At 37.7% G+C, this 24,740-nt stretch overlaps 1 protein-coding gene across 1 annotated transcript; it reads right to left on the reverse strand.

Moving 5' to 3' along the window:
* Positions 1–680: 680 nt before the first annotated feature.
* On the reverse strand, positions 681–24,492 carry Tmem30a (transmembrane protein 30A). The gene is made up of 7 exons (XM_021171303.2): positions 24,041–24,492; positions 12,204–12,311; positions 8,925–9,032; positions 7,854–7,941; positions 6,813–6,962; positions 5,791–6,000; positions 681–3,229 (listed from the first exon to the last, which is right to left on the reverse strand). The coding sequence occupies exons 1-7, from the start codon at positions 24,275–24,277 to the stop codon at positions 3,036–3,038; spliced, it is 1,095 nt and encodes a 364-aa protein (XP_021026962.1). The 5' UTR covers positions 24,278–24,492; the 3' UTR covers positions 681–3,035.
* Positions 24,493–24,740: the final 248 nt, after the last annotated feature.

Consider the following 24,740-nt stretch of genomic DNA (forward strand, 5'->3'; position numbering starts at 1 on the left):
TTACCCCCTTCACACTTGAAACTCCCATGTTTACAAAGAACAAAACTCTGAGCGTAAAGAGCCCATACTAAGCCTCAGGCAGTGCTTCTATGCAGAGGGGCAGCAGCAGAGCAGACCCCCGAACCTCGCCTCTCACCTGCTCCTCTCTTTTTTTTTTTTAAAGGATTTTATTTATTTATTATATGTAAGTACACTGTAGCTGTCTTCAGACACTCCAGAAGACAGAGTCAGATCTCGTTACAGATGGTTGTGAGCCACCAAGTGGTTGCTGGGATTTGAACTCCGGACCTTCGGAAGAGCAGTCGGGTGCTCTTACCCACTGAGCCATCTCACCAGCCCTCACCTGCTCCTCTCTTATGGAAGGGTTTTATTTACTGCCTGCTTGGCTTCACTGCTATCACTGTCCATTCTACTACACAGAATCCCAACCTTAGTCCCTCTGCCAAGAACTGTTACAGTCTCACTATTTCCTGGTAAGAACCCTCAGTAACATTAGTAAGTCTTGTGATTATGTTGTCAGTGATTAATAAACATAAATATAATTATTTTAACAATGTTTTTTTTTCAAATGTACACATGGACAAGTTAAAACGTGGACTAAGACTGGATAAAACTGAATATTAACCATTAACAAGGACAAATGGGCATTGTTATTTTAGTAAGACACATAAACAGCACAATTAATTTTGTTCACTTTTATTAATACAAAACATCCTAACAGAATAACTTTTAATATAATTAAGGTTACAAATAAACTTTGTCACTATCCAATAAATAACATCCACTTGACAATCAATTCGATTATTCTCTATTAGAACAGTTATTTTTCTCCAGTTTATTTTAAACTGCTTTATGATTTCAATGAAACATCTTAGCTTTTGCTTACTATTCAGTTGGAAAATTTCTTGTGCCAAAATACTTGCAAATGAATACATTTTTCTAAGCCTTCTACTTAAGTCACCTAATGACATCAAATTTTCTTAAATATGAATGTCCCATATTCTTCCTATTTACAACAGGAGTTGGTTTCAAATGACAGGAACCAGGGAAGGACAGGGACCGTCAATGCACTTGTAAAACAGATCAAGCTTCAGTTGTACTTTTTTAAAGATTCTATCTTCTCCAAGCTGTGAAAATGTTAGAGCTCTTCAGTTTCCTTCAGCAGACCCCTCGGTTCCAGTTAGAGACAGATGCAGGCTAGTTAGTAGTCAGTCCTCTTTTACCAGCACTTACTTGGGAAAGACTGGCATCAACATCTCACATCTTATGAAGAATCCCCCAAATAAAGTGAGCATCATATGCAACAGGGACACTTTCAGAATAAGAGCATTCTGAATAACCAACAGAAGAATAGTTTTAGAGAAAGAAGAACTTTCCTCCTGAGAAGTTTTCATATATCCATAAATCAAGTAACCCGTGCAAGTAGTATTTTTATAAGTTAAAAGTCACCATGAATTACAATCTTTTAACAGAATTTCATGTCATACAGAGCTTATTTAAGTGTGGCACATTTCTACTATGAACCATTGAATTTTTTTCTTCTTTTAAGCACATATTAATCTAAACTGATATATTAACCAGACCGATTGATTTAAAATACATCCAAAGGAAATCATTACAAGGTCTGAAAACACAAGCATTCTACTACATAAATATGAGTTACTTTAGTTCAAAACAAGTAATTTCAATGCAATGGAGACAACTCTGATTAGTACATACATTTTCATGCATGTGGAAAAATAATTTACATTCGCATCAGGAATAAGTCTCATAGCAAACAAATTACAGCACTTATTCAATAAAGGACTATTAAAATAATTCTAGTTAGAAAATAAAGTAACTTCAATCGATATATTATAATCTTTTTTATCATGTACATACTCCAAATTCCCCAGAATTTAAGTTGGAAATGTATAGAACATCTTTTAAGGTATATCTTAGGAAAAGTAACCAAAATAATACCTTCATTAAAGAGGATGTGTATACATATCCATATTTGTTAGACCTGTATGCAAAAAATTTAATGAAATATGGAAGAAATTAGGATTTCAAATTTTTCTGGAATATTATACTCAGTCACTTACCTGCTAAATAAGAACAGCTTGAGGTATTTCCAAGGCAGAAGCAACCATCTTAACACTACAAACCACAACAATGAAAGTATCCTCCCTTGAACATTTATATCTGGTTTACAGTTGGGGCATAGGAGAGGATTTGCCAAGCAGCTGTCCCATCTCACCTAGGTTCATTCTTCCCTTCTGAAGTGTAAGCTTCCTGGGAAATGGTCACATATAAACATTCGAGTAGCTTGGGACTCCAAATGCAACTTCAGGTAGCATGGGACTTCAGAATGCAACATTTTAGCCAAATGAGAAGAAATCTAGCCAAGACCTACTGACCTCTTTAGATATTAATTTCTATGTTGTACAAGCTAAAGTGTGGAATCAAAGTCATTATCGGAGAATTATAATAGAGAAACTGAACATATGAACCACCTCAACAAGGAGGGACTTTCAGTCTTTACACACGACACATGAAAATGATGAAGTGTTTTATTTATAGTCTTTCTTCAATCTGAACTGTAACCAAATTTTCAAAGGTTAGCAAGTCATTACACTCATACATCTCATAATCCCTTTCATCACACAGCAGGCACACATATACAGCATCATGTCAATATGTTATCAACACAGCATCAACAGTTTAAGCAGTAGACGCATTTCATATGAAAGAGGCTCTATGCATCACATGGCCTGTCCCAATAAAAAGCAGACATTAGAATGTCATTTTAGCAGTTACAATATTGATATAATCAATATGGCTAATTTTTACATCCATCATATATTTTCATAAGTCATCCATATGTAAGAAGCAAAGAACAAAGGCTGTTTGGGGTTTTTGTTGTTGTTTTTTTTTTTTTAAAGTTATGTGCCAACTTCAAAATGACATACTAACCAGACATCAGCATTCAAAAGCTAGGTTGAACAGGACTGGCCTTGATGCACATGCAGTAGATTTGGTTTCAGAATATAAAATTAAATGGTGATGTCAGCAGTGTTACTACTGTTTCTATATTTATGATTAATTACTAGCAGTACAACTCCCAGAAGGAAAGAGATGGATCCAATAGTGATGTAAGCAATTCCCAAAAATGGATTCTTTCCTCCCATCCATGAAATAGTGCTCAAGATCATCCGTTTCCGTCCATCAAAAGAATGCACAGGGTAATCTGACGAGGGTATAGGAAGACTTTCTGTCTGTGCTTAGTTGGTGTTTAAAACACAAGTTTTAAAGTTAACATTTAAGTTAATTACTTATGTGTTTATAGAATTCTGATACATGGGTATCTTGCTTGTATTTATGAATCATGATAGATAGAAAGACAGACAGACAGACAATGATAGAACAAACTATATTTTGTTATGTTTTCAAAACAAGGTCTTACATGTCCTGGAACCAACTATGTAGACAAGGCTGGCCTTTAAGTCATAAAAGGTTGGCCTGCCTCTGCCTCCCAAGTGCTGGGATGTGCCACTAATGCACTGTAAAAAAACAAACAAACAAAAAACAAAACAAAAACAAACAAACAAAAACCCTATTTTTAAAAACTACCTGAGGATTTTTTTTCTCTCTATAGTCATATAACGGAACCAAAGACAAGACTCTCTACCCCACACATTCCCAGAGCTGATGCAGTGAAAAAATAATGATGCTAGTAAATGCAGACTGTCTTAACAACACGGCAACATTCAGTTCTATATAGAGCTTGGGTAGTCTTAGTCTTATTTCCAAAGAAGGTATAAAGGCTTCAAGGTCATATACATAGAAACATGCAACACCAATGATGGCCCCCCCCCCCCCACACACACACACACACGCGCGCGCGATGGCAACAGACAAGAAGAAAGCAGAAAAGAATCACAAGTCTTAAGCTCAAAGAACATGTTTAAACCATAGCTCCAGGGCAGAGAGTACTCTAGGTAGGGGGCCACAAAGCATGATGCCCAAGTTTCAGCTGATTCATTTGGAGCAATAACAACTTACGCTCAAGGAATTGACAGCTTAGTGCACAACTCAAAACTGACTAATAAGGAGATACAAGAGAGGACAAAGTAGTGTTGGGTGAACTATTACAAGGTCCATTCTAGGATGCTGAAAAGAATAGAGAAATCAAAACTAAAACTAAAATCTGAAGTGAAACTCCTCAAAGGGGCCACAGTCGGGAGGTGTGGCAGTCTCTGCTCTAATTATTGAAATCAATCTTTTTTTTTTTTTGGTTTTTCGAGACAGGGTTTCTCTGTGTAGCCCTGGCTGACCTGAAACTCACTCTGTAGACCAGGCTGGCCTCGAACTCANAAATCCGCCTGCCTCTCTCTGCCTCTGCCTCCCGAGTGGTGGGATTAAAGGTGTGCACCATCACCGGAGGCAAAAATCAGTGCTACTTAATCTAACTCTCCAAGGACCAGACACAGTATCAAATCAACATTGTCCCTCCTTTCTCTTCTTCCTCTAAAAATCCGGGTTTCTGTTTTAACTCCATTCAACTCAGCCCTTAATTCCCTCCTTATCTTGTACCTTTTACAGGTGGCTCCCAACATTTTGCAAGCCTCTGTATTGCTGAACTGTCCATCTTTTTAGATATCCTACATTCTTCCTGAAAGTGCTTAGTCCTTGGGACCCTACTGCAGATGCCCTGCCATCTACAGAATCTCCAGTGCTGCAGACTTTCCTCCTCCACATTCTCTATTAGGCTGCACACTGGCACACACCAGTACACCGTGCTAGATCTTTTTAGGTGCTAATTAGAGTGCTGCCTTATATTCTGGCTACCCTCTCAAAATAGTGGGTCTTTCCAGCAGCACATAAAATGAGTCTGTGTATCTAAAACTGCTCCTAAATGGATATAGTTTCAAAGCCATTGTTGCTTTCAGTCAGGCACTATTTGGTCATTTTCAGTTGTATAAACAAGAGTCCAAGAACCAAAGGTAATCTTTATTTTGAAAATTGGCCTATTAACTCTTTACTGTGCAACTTAAACTAGGAAAAAAAAAACACAACAACCTCCAAAAGAAAAAATAAAACAAAACAAATAAAACAAAACTATCTAGGCTAGGTGTGGTTGTACACACCTGAGGCAGAGGAAGGCAAATCTGAGTTTAAGGTCAGCCCATTTTCATAGATAGAGACAATTCCAGGCCATCCAGGGCTACATAATGAGACTTGGTCTCAAACAAACAAACAAAAATGTACTTATGATTTTAGATAATAAAGAGTACAATGATCCAACACACATTTAAAATGCTAATATTTGGAAATCTTTATGTTCACAGGTTATATATAAATGATGGGCAAAATACTTTAAAACGCTTAACTTTGTTATGGGATAAAAAGAACTGCCCAGCATTTCCTTCTTGTAAAAGACTGCTTCTGGGCCAGAGAGATGTCCCAGGGGGTAAAGGCACTTGCGGTGCAAGCCTGATGACCTGAGTTCCATTCCTAAAACCCATGTAAAAAGGTGACAGGAGAAAATCAAGTTCTCTCTCTATGGTGTCCTCTTACTACACATGTACCTTGGCACATGTGCATACACCATACATAAATACATAATAATAATAATGATAAAGATCTTTGAAATTAAAAAAATAAGGCTTGATATCTATGCAGAAATGGAAGCATGAGACCCTACATGAATCTAGAGCACAAAGTAACATGTCACATAACAGACATAAGGATTTCATGAAACTCTTTTCAAACTCTATGTGTACACATAAGCAAAAAATAAAAGGATACTGTATGTGATGTTCAAATAGTACTGTCCAGCTGGTAATGTTGGGTGTAAATCATCTCTCCGCTCTATGAGACGATACAACTTACGAAAAGTAGGTAATGCTGCAGTACGCATCCAAACTATAAAGTCTTCATTTATGAATCCATTATTACTTTCATCATCAGGGTCTAGCTCATATACTGCCTTATGCCAGTTTACTGGCTTTATTGTATCTTGATAAGTTGGGGAGGGAGAGAGACAGAAAATCAAAATATTCAATTTTATAAACAGTTTCAGTGAAAATTTACAGTACTAAAAGAAAAAAGAAAAGAAAAGAAGCACAAAACAATCTGAATATTTCCTTATATTCAAAGGTATAAATATATTCATATTCTAAGCATATGTTAAAAAATCTAAAGAGAAAGCAACTCTTTAACAAACAGTAAAAAGATAGCTAGTATCTCCAGAGACTATGAAAGGGTCCCGAGGAAGGGAGATTACGGCATGTAAACTCACAGCATTAAGCAATCTATGAGCCAATGAGACGGCGGCTCCGCAGGTCATTACTATAGCCCTTGCCACAAAGCCTGAGGAACTGAGTTCAACCCCAGAACCCATGTGGTGAAAGAAAAGTACAGATTCCCACAAATCGTTCTCTGACTTCCACTTATGCACTATGATGTGTATGTGTACACAAAATAAACAAATAAATGTGAAAATAAATTTTAAAAAGAAATATCATATTATGAAACTAAAGCAGTGGAGAAACAAAACTATATGTGGATTATAAATAGGAGTTTGTTAAAACAAACTCTGAGGTAGTTTGTAAGGATTACAGCTGAAAATACCAGAGAAATTCAAATAATTAAAAGAACACATTTTCATTATAATTTTAGTACATTTTAACACTTACATAACTTGGTGTAATGTTGAGAAAGAACATGCTGTTCTTTAAAAAAAAAATTAAGACTCTTAAGACAAAATCTAGGTTACCTTACTAAGCCTACTAGCTTTTAGACAAGAAGGGATATTGATCATATTTTACCTTTAAACTTTTCTTCGAGGCTCTCTCTTCCAGGTGGATTTCTGAATTTCACATTTTTATCTGTCCACCAAGCAATACCTTTCTTCTTCAAAGGAATTCGAATAGGCTTGGGATCAGATTCATTGGCAACCAGAAACAATTCTAACGTATCTAAGCACAAGAAATGGAAGATATTACTAACATTCACTAAAAATCCATAGCATCTGACTTACTCTATAAGAAATGAGAATATGGAATTTGTTCTAAAAGTAGCTGACAGAAGGCATAGGGTTAACAGGTACTCTTTATTCAGATGTGAATTGACGTTTACAATTTTAGAATTCTGGATGCATCGATGGACTTGCCTTCATTCACTACACATCCGTCACTTTCCTGACTGACTAGTTGACGTGTGAGAAGACCATGAAAGTGAATACTAATGCAGACACAGCTGGAAGGGCACCTCTTATCCTCCGTTGGCTACTGCTGCATTCCTAACAGCTCCTGCTGATCCATTTCTCTGTAGCTGGTACTCAGCTCTTGAAACACAGCTGGTACAATGAACAAGTCCTTTTGAATGTGTTATACACAGAAATCAGGGACTTGATGTAAAAACACAAAATATTTCAGTAATGCCAATATGTTTAAATGACATTGGTTTTGGTGCTCTGGATTAAATAAATTATTCAAGTTAATTTTACTTTTTCCTTTGGGGACTTTTAATATAAGTACAAGAAAATTTGAAATTGTATTTGTGGTTCAAACTGTTTATCTATCAGACAATGCATACCTAAATGATCAACTGTAATTCCCCTTTAATGGCATAAATCAGCAAAAGTGACTCTGTGGCTTTTACTTTCTTGTAAGAAATTGGGAAGAGATAGAAATCCATTCTCATAAAAGAATGCTCAAAAGGAAACGCCAGGGCATTAAGACCCTATCCTATCTGAGTAGTTATCTTGAAGGGGATGTCATAATCCCACTCACAGTACTGACTATTCCCTAGTGCCCTGACTGCAGTTGCCGACTCATCATCTGCATGCATCTTTATGGCGAGCATACCATTAAACATGCTGTTGGCAATAGCTCCACATGGAGCGATTGGTCTGTCTTCACTTCTTCGATAAGGTTCACATTCCTTACTTGGATTCTAGTTTTCAAAAGGAAAAGGAGAAAGAAATTACCATCTAGATCTCTGGAAAAATAATGAGCTAGTCCTAATTACTAATTAGAAATTCTAGCCTTGTATTTTCCTCACTTAGAAAGTATATGATGAGTCTGTAAGGAAACTAAGCTCTAAACACTACATTTAAATACTCAAAATATTCTTTAATATTACAGTACTTTTTAAATAAAATGTTTGTTTACCTGTACATAGCTATATATCACTTATCAATTTACTATTTTTCAAAGTGCTGTGATTACAGGTATGCATCACCACGTCTGGCTGTCTATAGTGTATTGTAAGAGATACAAAGGGTCTAAGAAATGAGAAACTACTCCAGTCTTCAAATGTTTGCCCTATTGACAAGATGACATAAAGTACTTATGTACTAAACACTACTATGGAAAGCTGAACAGTCAGGAAATTAGGATACCATCCGTGGATTCCCGAATAGAGCCTGAGAAAGGGAGCTTGTTACACATAACCTATAGCTCTACTCTTACAAACACATAGAGTAGACTTGAGAATCCTGAAAGCTTTACATTTTTGCCGCTTAGTGTTCCCACAGTGAAAAGTGTAAAAAACAGGACAGTTATTCAGCTTTGAAGCACAATCCCAGAAATTAAAAACAGTTCATCTGCATATCCCTACCTAGCGTAAGAATAATGAACAGACCCCATAAGAACACACTTACACATCTAAAATACTAGACTCAGCAAAATCCCATTACAAAGAAGTAAAGCCAAACTCCCAAGAAATAAACAGGCAGGAGTGGAATTGAGAAGCTATTTTGTGGGCATTCAAGAAAAAGCATTTTAAATAAAAATTTCTGTTAAAACTAGAAATGACAAGTAATTCTTGAATCTCCTCTAAGATTATTAAGTCCTTATTAACATTTCTGAATGACTGTTGACAACATGTTCTCACTTCACAGATACCACCTATCTGTATTTCATCATTCTACTTACAAGCAAAGCACTAGGGTCTCCATTTAACTGGCTATCATCTCGAGACTTCACATAGCGACGATGATTTTGATAGAAATTAGACAGTCCATAATACATAAACACATTGCCCTAGAGAAAACAGAAAGGGGAAACTTTTTAACATAAAAGTTAATATTTGTTTTATATGTATGTAAAATGTAAGCAATTCATACTTTACTGGTTTACAATTTGTGATAAACAGGTACTGAGGTTAAGTAGCAACTAAAATTGTACAATTAATTATAAACCAACTCATAGTAGAGCAACTATACTCTAGTTCTTAAATTCTCAGGTAAGTTTTAAAAGAAGGGGAAAATACTACCACCTACAAATCAGGTATTGACTAAGTCCAAAGCACACTCTATTAACTGGCTTAGCAAAGCTGTTTACCAAGTACTTAATAAGCACTAGGAGTACAGCTTAGTAATAGTGTTCGCCTGGCATGAGCATGTGTAAAGCCCTGAATTCAATCCCCAACACCACAAAACATAAGCAAGCAAACAAAAACTAAAGTGTGCAACTGTAAATAAAGTTCAACTATTTTAAACTTCTCAACTATCCACCAAGTACTGCGTGCAGTCTGGAAGAGATGGCTCACTGGTGAAGAGACTCTAGTGTGAGCATGAGAGCCTCTGTGTGGATCCCAGCACCATCATGCAGCAGTCATCTATAAACCCAGCAATGAAGGGTGGCCAGGGAGGAGCCAGGCAGGAACTTTCTGGCTAGCTAGTCTAGCTTAAATGAGAAGCTCCAAGGTCAGGGAAAGACTGGTCTCATGAAATAAGGAGACAAAGGAAGACACACACATCTCATACTACACACACACACACACACACACACACACACACACACACCAATATTTTCATTAAAAAATAATATTAAAAAATAATAATGTTGAAAAATATTAGTGTGCTCTGAGCTACAATATAAAGTTTTACTAATTCAAATTGGTTTTCATCCAATTAGCATCTACCTTTCAGAAGAATGATTAAACTTTTGATTTATTATCCAAATAAGTTATAAATGGAATGAGAATACACAAATTCAGAGGATGTTATATATACTACTCTTTCCTATTTATTAAAATTTATGTTAGTGTACCAAATATTTCATAATGATTTACACATATATTTTACTTTACTCATGACACTTCCTCCTGTCTTGCATTGGTTCCTTCTGCCCTCCAAATAGTCCCCAGGATACTACAGACTATTAGCAATTAGTAAATTAGTAGTTATGAAAATACACTGTTATATTTTATAATAATAATCAAGAATGGTACTTTAATGGAGGTAACTTCAAAATATCTTGGAAAAAAGTAATAAACATAAACTGAATTAACCACAAGGTGCTAAGAAACCAAATAACTAAAACGGTTACAGGTTAAAAAACTGTTATTTTCTGCTTTCTGATTAAAGCTTCTACTTTTATATTCATATCTTCAATTAAAAGAAATTCTCTACACACAGAAGTGATGTATTTGACTTGCTACCTCGTAGACATTTAAAGACTGGATACTGACGTGCTCTGGTAGCAGAAGCTTGTGATCCCAGCACTTTGGAGGCAGGTGAAGGATCATTAGTTCCAAGCCAACCTGAGCTACACTGCAAGGTCTAAGGTCAACCTAGAATACCTGACATCATGCATCAAACTGTAAATAAATGAATGAAAATACTGATTGTTAAATAGCAAACAAAAACCTTTTCCATTCTATATAAAAGGTGTTAAAATGGAAATCTTTGGGTGAATTGTATCAAATTGTATGACAAAAACATAATAAATATATTTAGGAAAAAAAAGAATAGCATCTTAAGAACAATAATAGTAAATTCAATCTGTAAACTGAAAAAGAGATACTCTCTATCAATTCTGATTCAAAATTAACTTTTAAGTTCCCTGAAATGGTTTTAGTCCAATTCAAAAATCTGTGAAGAAACAAACATACAAAGACAAAATGGCCACTTTAAACAGGAGATCTAAAGTGGGGGGCTTCGTTTGCTTGTTTGCTTGTGTGTTTGCTTGAAGACAGGGTTTCTTTGTGTAACAGCCCTGGCTGTCCTGGAACTTTGTAAACTAGGTTGGCTCCAAACTCAGAGATCTACCTATCTCTGTCTCCCAAATTAAATGTTTTGAATAGGGAGGAGATAACGGAACCTCTAACTTGTTCAAACCCTCTCATTTCAATTCTGCACAGAACCAAAACTGACTGCATCTTTATAGTATGCCCATCACTGCACTTCTCAGTCTTCTCCAAGTCAGTTTTTATATCCTAGTCCCAAAGAAACCTTTACCTTAGTGTAAGAGCATCTATAACCACTAGATGGCTTCCATCCACCAGAAACTACTAAAGTTATCACTACATATAGAAAATCTGAATGAGGACACTCAAACCTTGGTATGTATTGTGACAGCTTTGTTTTCTGAAGAATGTTGTTAGGTTCTTTTGTTATTTTTTGGTTTTCTGTAGGCTTGACCTCAAACGCACAGGAATCTGCCTGCCTCTGTCTCCTGGGACTAAAGGCATGCACCACTCCTGAAGAATGTTTTTAAATTCAATTTTCAGGTATAGGGTAAAACAAACTGGTCTCTATCCAAGCCAATTCTGAAATTTTGTTCTTTCCCATATGCTCATTTACCAAAAATAGAGACCAGAATTAATGCCACATAGGTGCGAATGCGCATACCCATACCCATACCCATACACACATGTGCACACAGGGTAGGGCCCAAATACCAAACTATAAAATACCTATAAAGTTTTAATAAGTATTTCATTTTGGGGGTACTGTTTTACACCTCAAAAATAATGCAATTAACTAATGGGATGACCAATGCTGTCTTAAGAAAGGCTTCTTTTATAATTAAAAGTTATTTTAAAAATAAAGAAAAATTTTAAAAGGCTAAGAATTTATACATCTAAAGAGAAATCAATGTGCCAATTAATAATTTTAAAGTACAAACACAAGAAAATTATAAACTTGACCAAAGAATTGATTCCTGCCCTTTAAAATATGGATCATGAATAATGAAAATGCCTTAAATTTTCTCTACAAAATACTAAAAGGTAAATAATTCAAATAAATGTGTTTAATTACCAGATTTAATTAATTTAACGACGCAATACTAAATATATAGAGCAATCTTCAAATGTCTATAGATTCCAATAAACTAAGCTGATATGTCAATATAAATTATCAAAAAACCCAGTACTATTATTTTTTTAAACATGCCCTTTCTAACACATTACTTTGAAATACAGACCTCAAATGACTGTTTCAGTGTGAAGTTAATGGTACAAGCACAAGATGTCACATTCGGAGATAAACATTTATTGCAGGGGCTGGAAGGTTCTGTTCCAGTGTAATCAATCTGTAAAAGAAAATGTGGTTAGCAAGCAGTTCCTTTGAGAAAGGAGAAACCTACAACTGCATAACGTGCTATTAAAAAGAAAAATAAGTCAACAAAGCAATATAGACAAAAGCTGCAGCAGTGTACTTTAACAGTGTGAGGCATTAAATAGTAAAGAAGCTCTGCTTTGTTCACTGTTGTTCAAGTCCTCCTTTCTCACCCAAAGAAATAATCGTATGGATAAAATTGTAAAAACAAGACTCAACACTGCATGATGTATAAGATGTAAATGCTTGTGAGATCACAGGGAGAAGGCAGGGAAAGCTCTGTGTTTGGACCCCACCCTTCGTGTTTCTTTCAAGAACCTTCCTCTTCCCACAGTATATGGCGTCTGAAATGAGGATCTATCTTGTGAGAGGCAGAGAAAAGGGATCTTGGGAGCTCCTGACTTTGAAGCAAGAAGTGTTTAGCTTAAGGAACTACTCTGTATCTAGAGTAAAGCCAATTCCTAGGGAATATGCTTTGAACCTGTGGTATCTGATGCTAACCCTGTCAGAACTCAATTGTACAATACCAGCTAAAGTCTCAAGTCCTGCTGTGGCACCTCAAATTTGTTTTTTTCCCATTATAAATAAGAAAAAGAATTAAACACACTTTATTTTTTAGAGAATTTTAGTAAAGCTGTTTGTGGATGCACAGGCTGTCCTGTTGTTACAGAGTGGACAGTAAGTGCCTCTTCAAAAGTGCCCATGTGTTGGGATCTTGCTCCTAGCTGGTGATGCTATTTTGTGATGTGGTGGAAATTGAGACGTGAACCTGGATAGAAGCACGTTTCTGGGACATAAGGTCCTTGTTAGCATCTTATCACTGCAAATCTCTCACTGCTTCCTGCTCACCATGTGAGTACCTTCTGATACATGTTTCTGCTACCATGATGCTGTCTCATTTCAGACACAGAAAAAAGCAAGCTATGAGCTGAATGTCTGGAGCTGTAAACCAACATGAATAAATATTTTCTTCCTTGAGTTTTTTTGGTCAGGTAATTCTCCACAATCAACATTTCCCCCCAAAGTGGTCTATTACACCAATACATGAACATTGACATTATCATCAGGTTCACTCTTGGTTGAAAATTATATAGGTTTAAACAATATATAATCTATCATTTTTAAAATTTATTTATTTATTTATTTTTAGAATTTTCTTTCTCTCTCTCTCTCTTTTTTTTTGGGGGGGGGGGGATGGAGGGAGTGTTTTTCAAGACAGGGTTTCTCTGTGTAGCCCTGGCTGTCCTGGAACTCACTCTGTAGACTAGGCTGGCCTCGAGAACCCAAAAATTCACCTGCCTCTGCCTCCCAAGTGCCGGGATTAAAGGTGTGTGCCACCACTGCCCAGCCATAACCTACCATTACAATATAAAATACCTTAACTGGTCTAAAAAAATCCTTTGTCTTTGTTTTACCTATTCATTTTCTGTATTAAATCACAGTAAGCACTGACCTTTCCACTGTCCTTATAGTTTTGTCTTTCATGCTGGTTTACGTCACTTGGTAACTTACACTTCAGTTTCTTCGGACTCTTTTCAGACTTTGATGTCCTACAGTTTATCTATTAACCTACTAAAAGACAAGACCAAACGGATCTTGAACCCACAAAGATCCTCTGTTAACTAGTAGAACTTTGCTTTAATTTCTTCTTTTCACTGCAAATATCACCAATAAGCAAGGCATGTAACAAAAATTAAACGATGACAGGAAAGCACACATGAATTTCATTGGACCTGTGTGCTACAACTCTGTACAAAGCCTGTTTGTACATATCGTTCCACTTACAAACCAAATTTATGTCAAAATAAACCACAAAGAAAACTGCATTTTTAATTTCACATTTCTTTCTCTTAAGACTTATCTAAAAAATATAAAGAGAAACTTCTCAAATCATGTTCTTTAATGTGGTCACCACTTGTGCAAAGAGTCAGGCTTCACTAGACAAAAATAATTTGATGGAACTGGAAATCAAAGAATATAATATCAGTATAATAAAACGCAACCTTTTATTAGGATAATTACTATCAAGTAATACTTAAAGTAGATAGCTATAATACATTCATCATGAACTGTTGATTATAACTTTTAAAATGCATTAAAAGTTACATCTTTTAACTTTGGGTAACTCTGAAAAAGTGTTTTTAAAAGTTATTATAATTAACTTTTAAATTTTAGTAGGAGCAAAGTATACTACAAAGTACTAGTTAAAAGTTATTATAATTAACTTTTAAATTTTAATAGGAGCAAAGTATACTACAAAGTACTAGAACCATAAAAGTAATGTATAGTATACTGCCAACAGTTGACAGCTTTCCTTTATACACATTATTTTATCTGATCCTCACCAAAATCCTATTATGCTACCTCCATTACATAAAAAGAACATACTCAGAAATTTTCCCAAGAGCTAGTCTAGAATCCAAGATCTCTGACTCAAGCATGCTCCCTCTGCTAAACCACTTTTTCCAGGAACTGTCAGTCTACTCAGAGGGCAGACTGCATTAATACAAGAAAGCTGTCAAACTGGATAGCAGAGAGACAATCGTTAGCAAAGAACCTGTACTTTTTAGAAGAAATAAGAATCTGAGCAAATCCAGAAAAATAGAAATAGAAAAAGAGGCAGTACTGGAAAATAGATCAAGACAATCAAAACTAACACTTTACATTATGGAGAATTTTCATGATGGAAAGCAAAGAGATAAAGCTAAGAAAGTGCGTGAGCCATAACACCACAGCACATGTCACTGCCTACTGCTATCACATGTGTTCTGTCAGTCACATATGAACTTAATACAAATGACCTTAAAGAACTGGAACTGAAGAGACAGATGGTTCAGCAGTAAAGAGCTCTGGTAGGTTCCAAGCACATACACTAATGGCTCACAACCACTGGTAACTCTCACTCTAGGGAGTCCAAGGCCCTCTTCTGACCTTTGTGGGCACTAGGCAAGTATATAGTAAACAGACATGCATGCAAGCAAAATACCCATACATACAAAATAAAATAAATCATTTTAAAAGTAGAGTAGCCCTGCAAAGTTATTATTTTCCTTATTTTTAACAGGACAACACTTGGTTCATTTCCTTGCACCAAAACCCTTAAGCACCAAACAGAACAAACAACAATAAAACTAGTCCTTAATCAGCTGGATCTGGTGCTATTTTGGGTAGATAATACTGGAAATGACTTACATTATACGGTGTGTACATAAGCATCTAAATGTGGAATTGCTGCAGAGTTGGGGGGGTGGATATGGAGTGGTCCCCAAACATCTAGAGTGAGAAATAGTTTTTCCCAATCACAAATGTCCTACTTCTACTCTTATGCCTCAGGCAATAATCTACATATTAGGCCAAGCCCAAGTCACTCCTAACAGTTACGTGTCATTTTGTCACTTTATTATAATGATCCCTATTAAAAGCCGTCAAAGAACCTCACAGACTGAGGTCCTTGGCCCCCAGTGTCTTTTCCTCACAATTGCTGCAAAGTTGAAAGGCCACACAGTTCTCACAAAGAAAGAGGTCTCTAAGCTCACACAAATCCCACAGTGTGAAGTCCAGGGCAACTAGACTAGAGCCACACACTAACTCCCCTATCCAAAGTCTCTGTGAGGACCAAGTCAGGTAGTGCAGGCTGCATATAAATAAAGCCCCCAGCACTGCAGTTCAGGACCTCCCCCTTCTACAGAAAACACTTCACTTTGCTCACCTTCTACCCAATCCGCATACGAGTTGATGTGAGACTAATAAATCTCCTAATTGAAGGTCCACGGGTATTCTAGAACCCTCCTTTTCTCCCTCTCCAAAACCTCCAAGTAAGCCCCAAGGAGAGGGGGAGCGAGAGACATATGATCTAGTTGGTCCAGTGGGTTTCTATAAACTAAGATAACAGAATGGAGAAGAATTAAGAGTTTTACTCTTCTCTCACTTAATCACTGTAAACAACCTATTTTCCTTCATCAGTTTCAGTTCATTAATTTCTTTTACAGCATCAGGTTTATGGACCTTTTATGTCTAAGGAATGTCTTAGCTATGCAAAACTGTTTAATGGCTTCCCATCACACTGCCTGTAGTCCTAATACTGGCCCATGTAATGTACAGCCTAACTGTACTGCTTTGACCTGTATTTGTTCCTTCTCACACTGCCACATGGCTTCTTTTTTGTTCCTCTTTCTCTTAAGCACACTCCTTCCTTTCCCTTTCTACTTCTGCATGGAGTAGGCTTCCCTGGCATATTCACACCATTATTTAGGGCTCCCCAACACATGCCATTTTGTGGCAAGACATTATAATAAAAACCATCCTTATATTATAAGAAACTGAAACTTCTGTCACAGTCAGAGTTAATAAATACCTTAAGGTCATTTGTGACAGCTATCCTACTGTGTCCTCAGCCTGTTTGTTTAACCTGCTTTTAAGAGAACAAAGTAGCAGTCAACTTGCCTGAGATTTCCCATGTAATCAACTTTTACTACAGTCTAAGCTGATGGATAGCTGTAATCTCAATATATGCACTTTTTCATGGCCCTGACCTAGAACAATGCAAGTATATAATTTGCTGAAAGCGGCAAACGTGGAGAGTAAAAGCAATCTTCTAAAATGAATATCCACCATAAATATTGAACACAACTCTTAGATACTGCTTGATAAACAATGATATTTGTAGTACTGTTTGTCATCTGGGTCAGTTGGGAGTCTTTTGATATCAGTGACTCAATGCCCTTGTAAACCTCTTAAAATTTTTTGTTAAGTATCTGATTACTTTCTGTGCTTTTCAACAGAAACAGGGGGAAGCCCTTAGTTAGGAACAGATATACACAGACAGACTCACAGTCCTACAACAGACAGATACTCAGGACAGACACAGATACCAGCACAGGAGCAGATTCACAAGACAGCCTGCCAGCAGGCACGGATCCACACACGTGCATTTTTGTTTCTCTAAAAAAGACACCAGAAACATGAAGTAAAGAACTCAAATCTGGATTTGCTCTCGGTTAAATGACTCCAAACAGAAGTTCTTTTATTTCTTTCCTTAATGCAACACCAATGCCTTATTGGTAACTCAGAGTTAATCACTAATGTGTTTTAGCCATGCACTATTTAAATCTATAAGACATCCTTAAGCCCTTCATTTATCCCCTGAGCATTTTCTAGCATCTAACACACTTCAGAACAAATTAAGAAGCAAATTAATGATCAATAAGAATGGATAACAGTGGGCCAGAGAAATGGCTGAATGCTTCAAAGTACCTATTGCTCTTAAAAAGGACCATGGTTTGACTCTCAGCACCCAAATGGTGGCTTACAACCATCTGTAACTCCAATACTCTCTTCTGATGGCAGGCATCAGGCATGCATGTGGTACACAGAAATATATATCACAGGGTGGGAGGGCAAAATACATCGGGTTGACAAGTGGGAGAGTTGTGGCCATTAGTTTTAATCATCATCTTGTAGTCTAGAACCATCTGGGAAAGGGATCTCAATGAGTGGTTGTCTAGACTGGGTTGTCTGTGGAGAAATGTCTTGAACAGGTTCACTGAGGCAGAAAGCTCTAGACTAAAGGTTAAAGCATCAATCCCTGTGTTTAGATCCTGGATTGTATATAAAAAGAAAAAAGCAGATGAATACAAACATGGATGAGTTCATTTCTCTCTGTTCTTGACTGTGAACATGACTGTTTCAAGTTCCTGCCACTTTGACTCACTCCCCCCTGCAATATGGACTGAAACATGGAAGTGAGCTAGACTAACCCCCCCCCCTCCCCACCCCACTCCACTAATTTCCCTTTGACAAGGTGTTTTATTACCATGGGAAACAGAACTAGGACAGATGCTCTACCACACCCAGCCAACGTTTATCTTTCTTTGAACTACTCAGGCACATTCTGCATGTGCCACTCACATAGCGATGCTTAGTTTTCCTGTGATATTTCTTTTCTGTTTCTCCCCTACCTAGTTGTTTTGTTTTGTTCTTGGGGTTGGGGGTGAGGGTGGGATGGGGGTGTAGACAGCCCAGGATGGTCTCAAATCTCTATGTAGCTAAGATTGGCCTTAAACTCCTGGATCTTTCTGGCACCCACCTCCTAAGTCATAGGACATAATAGATCTCTATGCCTGGCTAATGTGTTCTTGTCTTCCAGAGCTGGGGATCGAACCCAGGGCTAGGGAAGTACTCTGTCACTGAGTGACATCTGCATCTCCAACTACATTAAGTCATCCTACTTCCCTGAAAGGAATGTCTTTTACGAAAAAAATTAAGAAAAACAGTCCTGTCATCAAACTTTTTAAATAATTTCCTATGTCCAAAGAGGTTCTTTGAATATGGAAAATGCCCAAAACTAATCAAAAATCCTTGATAAACAGAACTCAATGTATGCGTTTTCACTATCAAATAACCACTACATCCTTTGTCAGCTGAAACCCAAGGGGAGCCTGACCTAATAAAATCTGCCACACAGAAGTAAACACTCACTAGTTTTCAAAAGACCAAGTTTACTAGGGAATAATCGTTCTAAATGTCAAAGGAAAAGAGGCTGCCAAGAAGAAGTAAGACCACAAATCCCCTATTTTGAAAATTAGCATGTTTTTATGTCAAAAGTATATCAGGCATAGTTCAGAATACAGTAAGCATAAGCTCTTCTAACTACTTAAATCCTAACGACAAAACACCAGAAACAATACGGACAGATTCTAAAACCATAGCCTCCCTATTCCTCAGAAAAATACTGATTTTAATGTGGTGATAAAGAGGAATTTGAAGGACATGCACTCCTGCATTGTATATAAGGAGACCTGGAAACGTCTATTTTTTGGATGTAGATTTATCTGAAAGGAAATCAATATAATACCTAAATAGGTCACATAACAAGATGCTGACTAATAAGATGGTTCACTTTAAGTACTAATCAGATTACATTAGTGGGGACATTTTAAGTACTTTAAGAATTTTCTGAAGTCCTTAGAATGAGTAATTCAACACAACTATTTTGGTAGCACATGCTAAATTTGCCAGCACACTACTTTAAAACTCTAAACCAGGGGGAGAGGGGTAGTTTTGTCTCTATAAAAGGCTAGAAAATAAATATTTTAGACTGCAGAGGCCAAAAAGGACTTTTAGTCCTTTTAAGAAAAGAGGGTTTGCACCTTTCTTGGCTGATGAAATTCAGGATATAATCACAATAGTTATATATAATTTCTTGGTAGCAACATAGCTCCACTTATGAGAAGAACTGAGTTCTTTGAGGGATATACCCTATAAAATTGGTATTCAAGTTAGTGTTTCCTTTAACCAAACTACAAATGCTCATCTGGAAAACTAGTCTCAACTCCTGTCCCCACCTCCCCCAGAAAACAAAAACAAACAAACAAAAAAACACCACTACTCAGGCAGGGACTTACAGGAAACAAAAGCCCTATTATGCAAAGCTCTTGCCAAAGGTTCCCTGTTAAGTTATTGCAATACATTTGAGCATTAAAAATCATTACATCTCTTAGCATAAAATGCCTCCTTTTTAACAATCATTTTTTTAAAAAACCAAACCCTTAATGTAAATGAAGAAAATACCTAATAAAAAATTGGAAAAAGAAAAAAAACCAAACCCTTATCCTTTTATGAATCTATGCTGACATTTACATAAAAACAAAGGTTACTGAATGCAGATCAAAGATTTAATCTCCTTCAAGAACCTTACAATCTAAGGATTCAAACTAGAAAGGAGGAAAAACATACACAGCAAATTTTTATCAGAAACAGGAAATAATCCGGACAAATAACTGAGCATAGAAAATTAAACAGTTTTGTTTTTTGTTTTTTGTTTTTTTTAAACGGAAAGCTGGGAGTTGAGCAAAGAGGGGGGTAGTCCACTAACACCAACATGTTAGCAATATGAACTTAAATGCCTAGGCTCTAGGTATTACTGTATTTACCGTTTATCTTAAATGTTGTTTTTAAAAAGTACACCCAAATTTGAGTCTAACCATTGATTAATTTTCTTTTACTGTTTTTGGATACTAGGTCTATGCACTGAATTACTACAATCAAGCAATCTGCTACCTCAAGTCTCCCTAAAGTATCTGGGGCTATAGGTACCAGACACCTGACCCAGCTCTCTAAGCATTTTGTTTGGTTGGTTTTTTTTTTTTTGTTTTTCCAGACAGGGTTTCTCTGTGTATCCTGGCTATCCTGGAACTTACTCTGTAGACCAGATTTCTGGCCTTGAACTCAGAAATCTGCCTGCCTCTGCCTCTCTGCCTCTGCCTCCCAATTGCTGGGATTAAAGGCATGCGCCACCACTGCCCGGCTCGAAGCCTTAACTTACAATTATATCACTTCATACTGATAATGCTTTTACAGAAGTTACAAAGGTGGTACTTTCAAGTTAGCTGTATATTTTGGCCTAGCCAAGAGCCTTAGAGGAGTCATTCATTGCCTTGTGGTGGGAACATGCTTGATTCTTAATTGTTGCCAAATTAAAAGAAATATTCAGTCTTTGCTGCAAATAATAAAGACATTATACAAGTCTTCAATAAATAAGTTCATAATTGAAATATTTTAATGGTTACTAAAATTATCAGTGGTACTTTTCTAAAAAACTCACTTTACTTAGAAAATCTAAAAACCAACTAAGATTCATAAACTTAACAAGGGAAGGTAATAGGATACTAACTATGAGTCTCCAAACATAAGAGTGGCTTTTCTGGGAAAACGTGAAAAATCTATTAGCTTTACTTTCAATTTCCCAAGGTCTAAGCAAACACTTCATACCAAACATCTTGATGTCTTCTTCCCTAGTAAGCTGAACCATACTGCAAGTGGACTACTGAGTTTTCAAAAAGAAACATGAAGCATGTAAAACAGACAGCGGGAGTCAGTGGGGGGGAGACCTGCTCACTTCCTGTTTACCTTTATTTTATCTCATCTTTATTTATTTATTTATGTGATACAGTATCATTCATTTAGTCCTATTCTAGAACTCACTATGTAGACTAGGCCCAGAGATCCACCTACCTCTGCTTCCCATGTATGTGGGTGGACCAAATGCTTGCTGAGGCTGCAAGGGGACATGGGATGACTTAGAACTGTAGTTAAAGACAGTTGTGAGCCACCATGTAGGTACTAGAAATCAAACCTGGGTACTCTTGCAAAGGCAGCCAGTGCTCTTAGCTGCTGAGCCAGCTCTCCAGCTCCCCCTGTTCACTTTCAATAGCCCTCAAAGGCGGTTAGCCTAAGCTCATAGCTAACAGAAGGTAGAGGACTTAGTGGTACACAGCACTTCCTCGTGGCCCAGAGTTCAATCTCCAGCACACACAGAGAATAAAGAACAAGCATACAAACTTGTATGTCGAAAAAGCTCTCTAGGTTTTTTTTTAATAACTCCAGACCTAATTTGAAATCATTTGCTACATAACCAACACTCAAATTTTAATCATTCTATCTGCATGTGTTGGTGTTAATACAAAATTTCCAGTAACTCCTAATTTTCATTTCCTCTCATTTCAGTTATGGCATTTTGAACATAGCATTATTTTAAATCAAAATTAAGTTGTGAGTCACAGACTTTCAGAAGTGAATGGCATCTTAAGGATCATCCACTCTAAATCTTTAGAGTATTAAGAGCAGCTCACAAAAAAAGGGTCCCATCACCACCTAGTGAGAGCTGGAACTTTCGCTCTAGACCAGCTCTTAACTCCAATGTCCCTCTGAGCAACTACAATATACTCTTAAAATCAGGGGCACACTAAGCACAAGAAATTTCCATTTCACTAATCACTAAGTTTACAGAACCTTACTTTACTTTTCAGAACCCAAACGTTTTAAAGAAAATTATTTTCCAACTGTAGTAAACAGTACTAGTTTTTTTTTTAACAATTTAGTAAATATTCATACACAATCTAAATCATCATTGCCTTCATCTTAATATCAAGTTTAAAGAAGATGGTACAAATGTCTAATGCTTAGGAGGCATCCCATTATCTTTCCTATCATCTCAGTAAGGGCCATAATGTAGTGTGAGAGCTTACACCTTGGAATCAGGACATTAGCACTCCGACAGTCCAGCCATCCCTCAGGCTGGTCCTTAGCTCTCATCTCCTGCTGATGGCTCATAACGCACATCTATTTTGCTTCTAACTGTAAAATCTTAGAAGAAATTCATTATCCTATTTATTTTAGCGATGAAGAAACTAACCTTCAGAGAAAGTAAGTCAATTACCCCCCAAATCTAATTAAAGCTGCAGAGCTCAGGGTTTAGGTATGACAGGGAACAGAAGTGTTTTACATCTGAGAAGTTTTTTAAAAACATTCTGTACGTTTGTATAGTTTTCTCCAGTTGAACATACCTAATCTCAAACTCTGCAATCCAAAATATTCTAAAATCAAAACTTTTCTCCTGGCTAACCTGTTTGGCCCAGAGCTTCATTTACATTTTGGAGCATTTTGGGCTACATTTGAGTACTACCACAAGGCTAAAAACACGAAGATAAAATATATACCAAAAACATACGCTGTGAGCTTGCTCTAGTCAAAACACTGAAAATAAAACTTAATAAAAGATTTTTAAAATACACTCTAGATACTATTCTTACTGTCATTAATACTGAAGCACTGTGCAGTTAAAAATACACACACACACACACACACACACACACACACATATATATATATATATATATATATAAAACCACCTTACTTTAGTAAACTGAACAAAGGCACCAAAACTCCCTACCTAAAATGACTGGGGACGTCCAATTAAATGTAGTATGTATTTTTAAATTATATACACAAAAATATATGTTTACAACAGAAGAAAGCAAGGTTACTCAACATCGCTCTTGCCAGTTCAAACAGATGAAAACTCCCTTAATATGATGGAGGACTTGCGGACGTCCAATACTGTATGCCACACAGTACTCATATCCTGCTATCAACCCATCTTTACTGATGCGGACGGATAAAAATGCAGTGATTACTGCACCAACACAAATCAAAATGTTTCCCTCAGTAGAGTGTTTCTATCACATATAAGTAGGATATTCCAAAAAAAAGTAATGCCAGTGAAATCGTTTATAGCTGTTTCCAACTTATTTCGTGTGGAATCATGAATATGCACATTTTTAAAAAAACAAGCTGGGGGAATTAGGTCCACTGTGGGGCATAACTAGAAATGAATACAGCCTAAAAACAAACCAGAACTGAAGTTTCATGCTTTTAACTATATCGTGGCCAACAACTAAAAATATGTAATTAGCTCAAAATGAAAGTTACCTGTGTGCGCCCTGTATGACTTAATTTCTTCACAGAAGAATCAATACCTTTATTGACTCCGGGTCCTACACCCAACCAATTTGTTAATCTCTGTGTCCCGGAATAATCCCCGCCCAAATAACAACAGTCTGCCCCTGTGAGTTGCCTCAGAGTTAAACACGTAAATCTAACTCTCCTCTTATCTCCTCCTAAAAGACATTCACTCTACCTCTCGGAAACCCACGCAAAGCGCCTCCAAAGAAAGTCTCGTCCACCCGACATTCTAGCTGTATTCATTCCGTTTCCAGCCAGGTAAACCGAGAGCCAAAGGAAGCGAGCCCACAAAACTGCAAACTCAGAAAAGCCGCAGAAGAAGAAACCGAGAAGGCACCAGAGGGCGGGGCCCGCCTGTCACCTTCGGGGAGCCGGGGGATCGCTGCCACGCCCCTCCCTCACCTCGATCTCACGGATGTTGTTGGAGGTGACGAAGATGCCGATGCCGATGGGGATGAAGATGAGGCCGATGATGAAGAAGGTGGGCAGCACCGTGCCGGCCGTGAGGATGGGCTGCCAGGCGGGCAGCCGTTGCTGTTTGAAGGCCGTGTTATCCGGCCTCCGGGTTTTGGCGGCGCCCCCGGGAGGACCCGGGGGCCCGCCGTCCACCTCATCCTTCGCGCTATAGTTCATCGCCATCGGCCCCCGGGCTTCGGCTCGGCCACGTCCAGCTGGGCCGCCCAGGGGACCTGCGTGCCGCCGACCCCGAAAGGAGACGCGCAGTCACCGCTGCCGCTACCGCCTCCGCCACCCGCGCCGCCACCGGGGAGGCGGAAGAGGCGGGACACGCTTCTGCGGCCGGCGGCTGACCGGAAGCGGGCGTCTTCAGGAGACGCCCCAGGGAGGGAGAGAGAGGAAATGGGGAGAAGATTGAGGGACGAGGGGAGGGGAGGGGGAGGAGGATGGAAGGGGGAGGAAAAAGACGGACGCACCCTGATCATCTGCCCTGTGACGACAAAGTGAGGGCTTCAGGCCGGGCGCGCGGCTACGTGAGCGCATGCGCGGCCCGGAGCGACGTCTGCGCACAGGAACGATAGCGTCTTCGCTTCCCCGGGAGGACGCTACTGTTGGCGCACACTTCCTGTTGTGGTTATCATGGAAA

The sequence above is a fragment of the Mus caroli genome, chromosome 9 (assembly GCF_900094665.2).
Source record: "Mus caroli chromosome 9, CAROLI_EIJ_v1.1, whole genome shotgun sequence".
In the NCBI taxonomy this organism is placed as follows: domain Eukaryota; kingdom Metazoa; phylum Chordata; class Mammalia; order Rodentia; family Muridae; genus Mus; species Mus caroli.

What these genes read in the sequence shown, in the direction of transcription:
- Tmem30a (XM_021171303.2), bottom strand. Translation starts at nt 24,277, where the DNA reads ATGGCGATGAACTATAGCGCGAAGGATGAGGTGGACGGCGGGCCCCCG. An exon ending in CCTCGAAGAAAAGTTTAAAG is followed by an intron (nt 6,001 to 6,812) that starts GTAAAATATGAT and finishes CAACTTATCAAG; the next exon opens with ATACAATAAAGCCAGTAAAC. An exon ending in CTATTTGAACATCACATACA is followed by an intron (nt 3,230 to 5,790) that starts GTATCCTTTTAT and finishes TACCCTCGTCAG; the next exon opens with ATTACCCTGTGCATTCTTTT.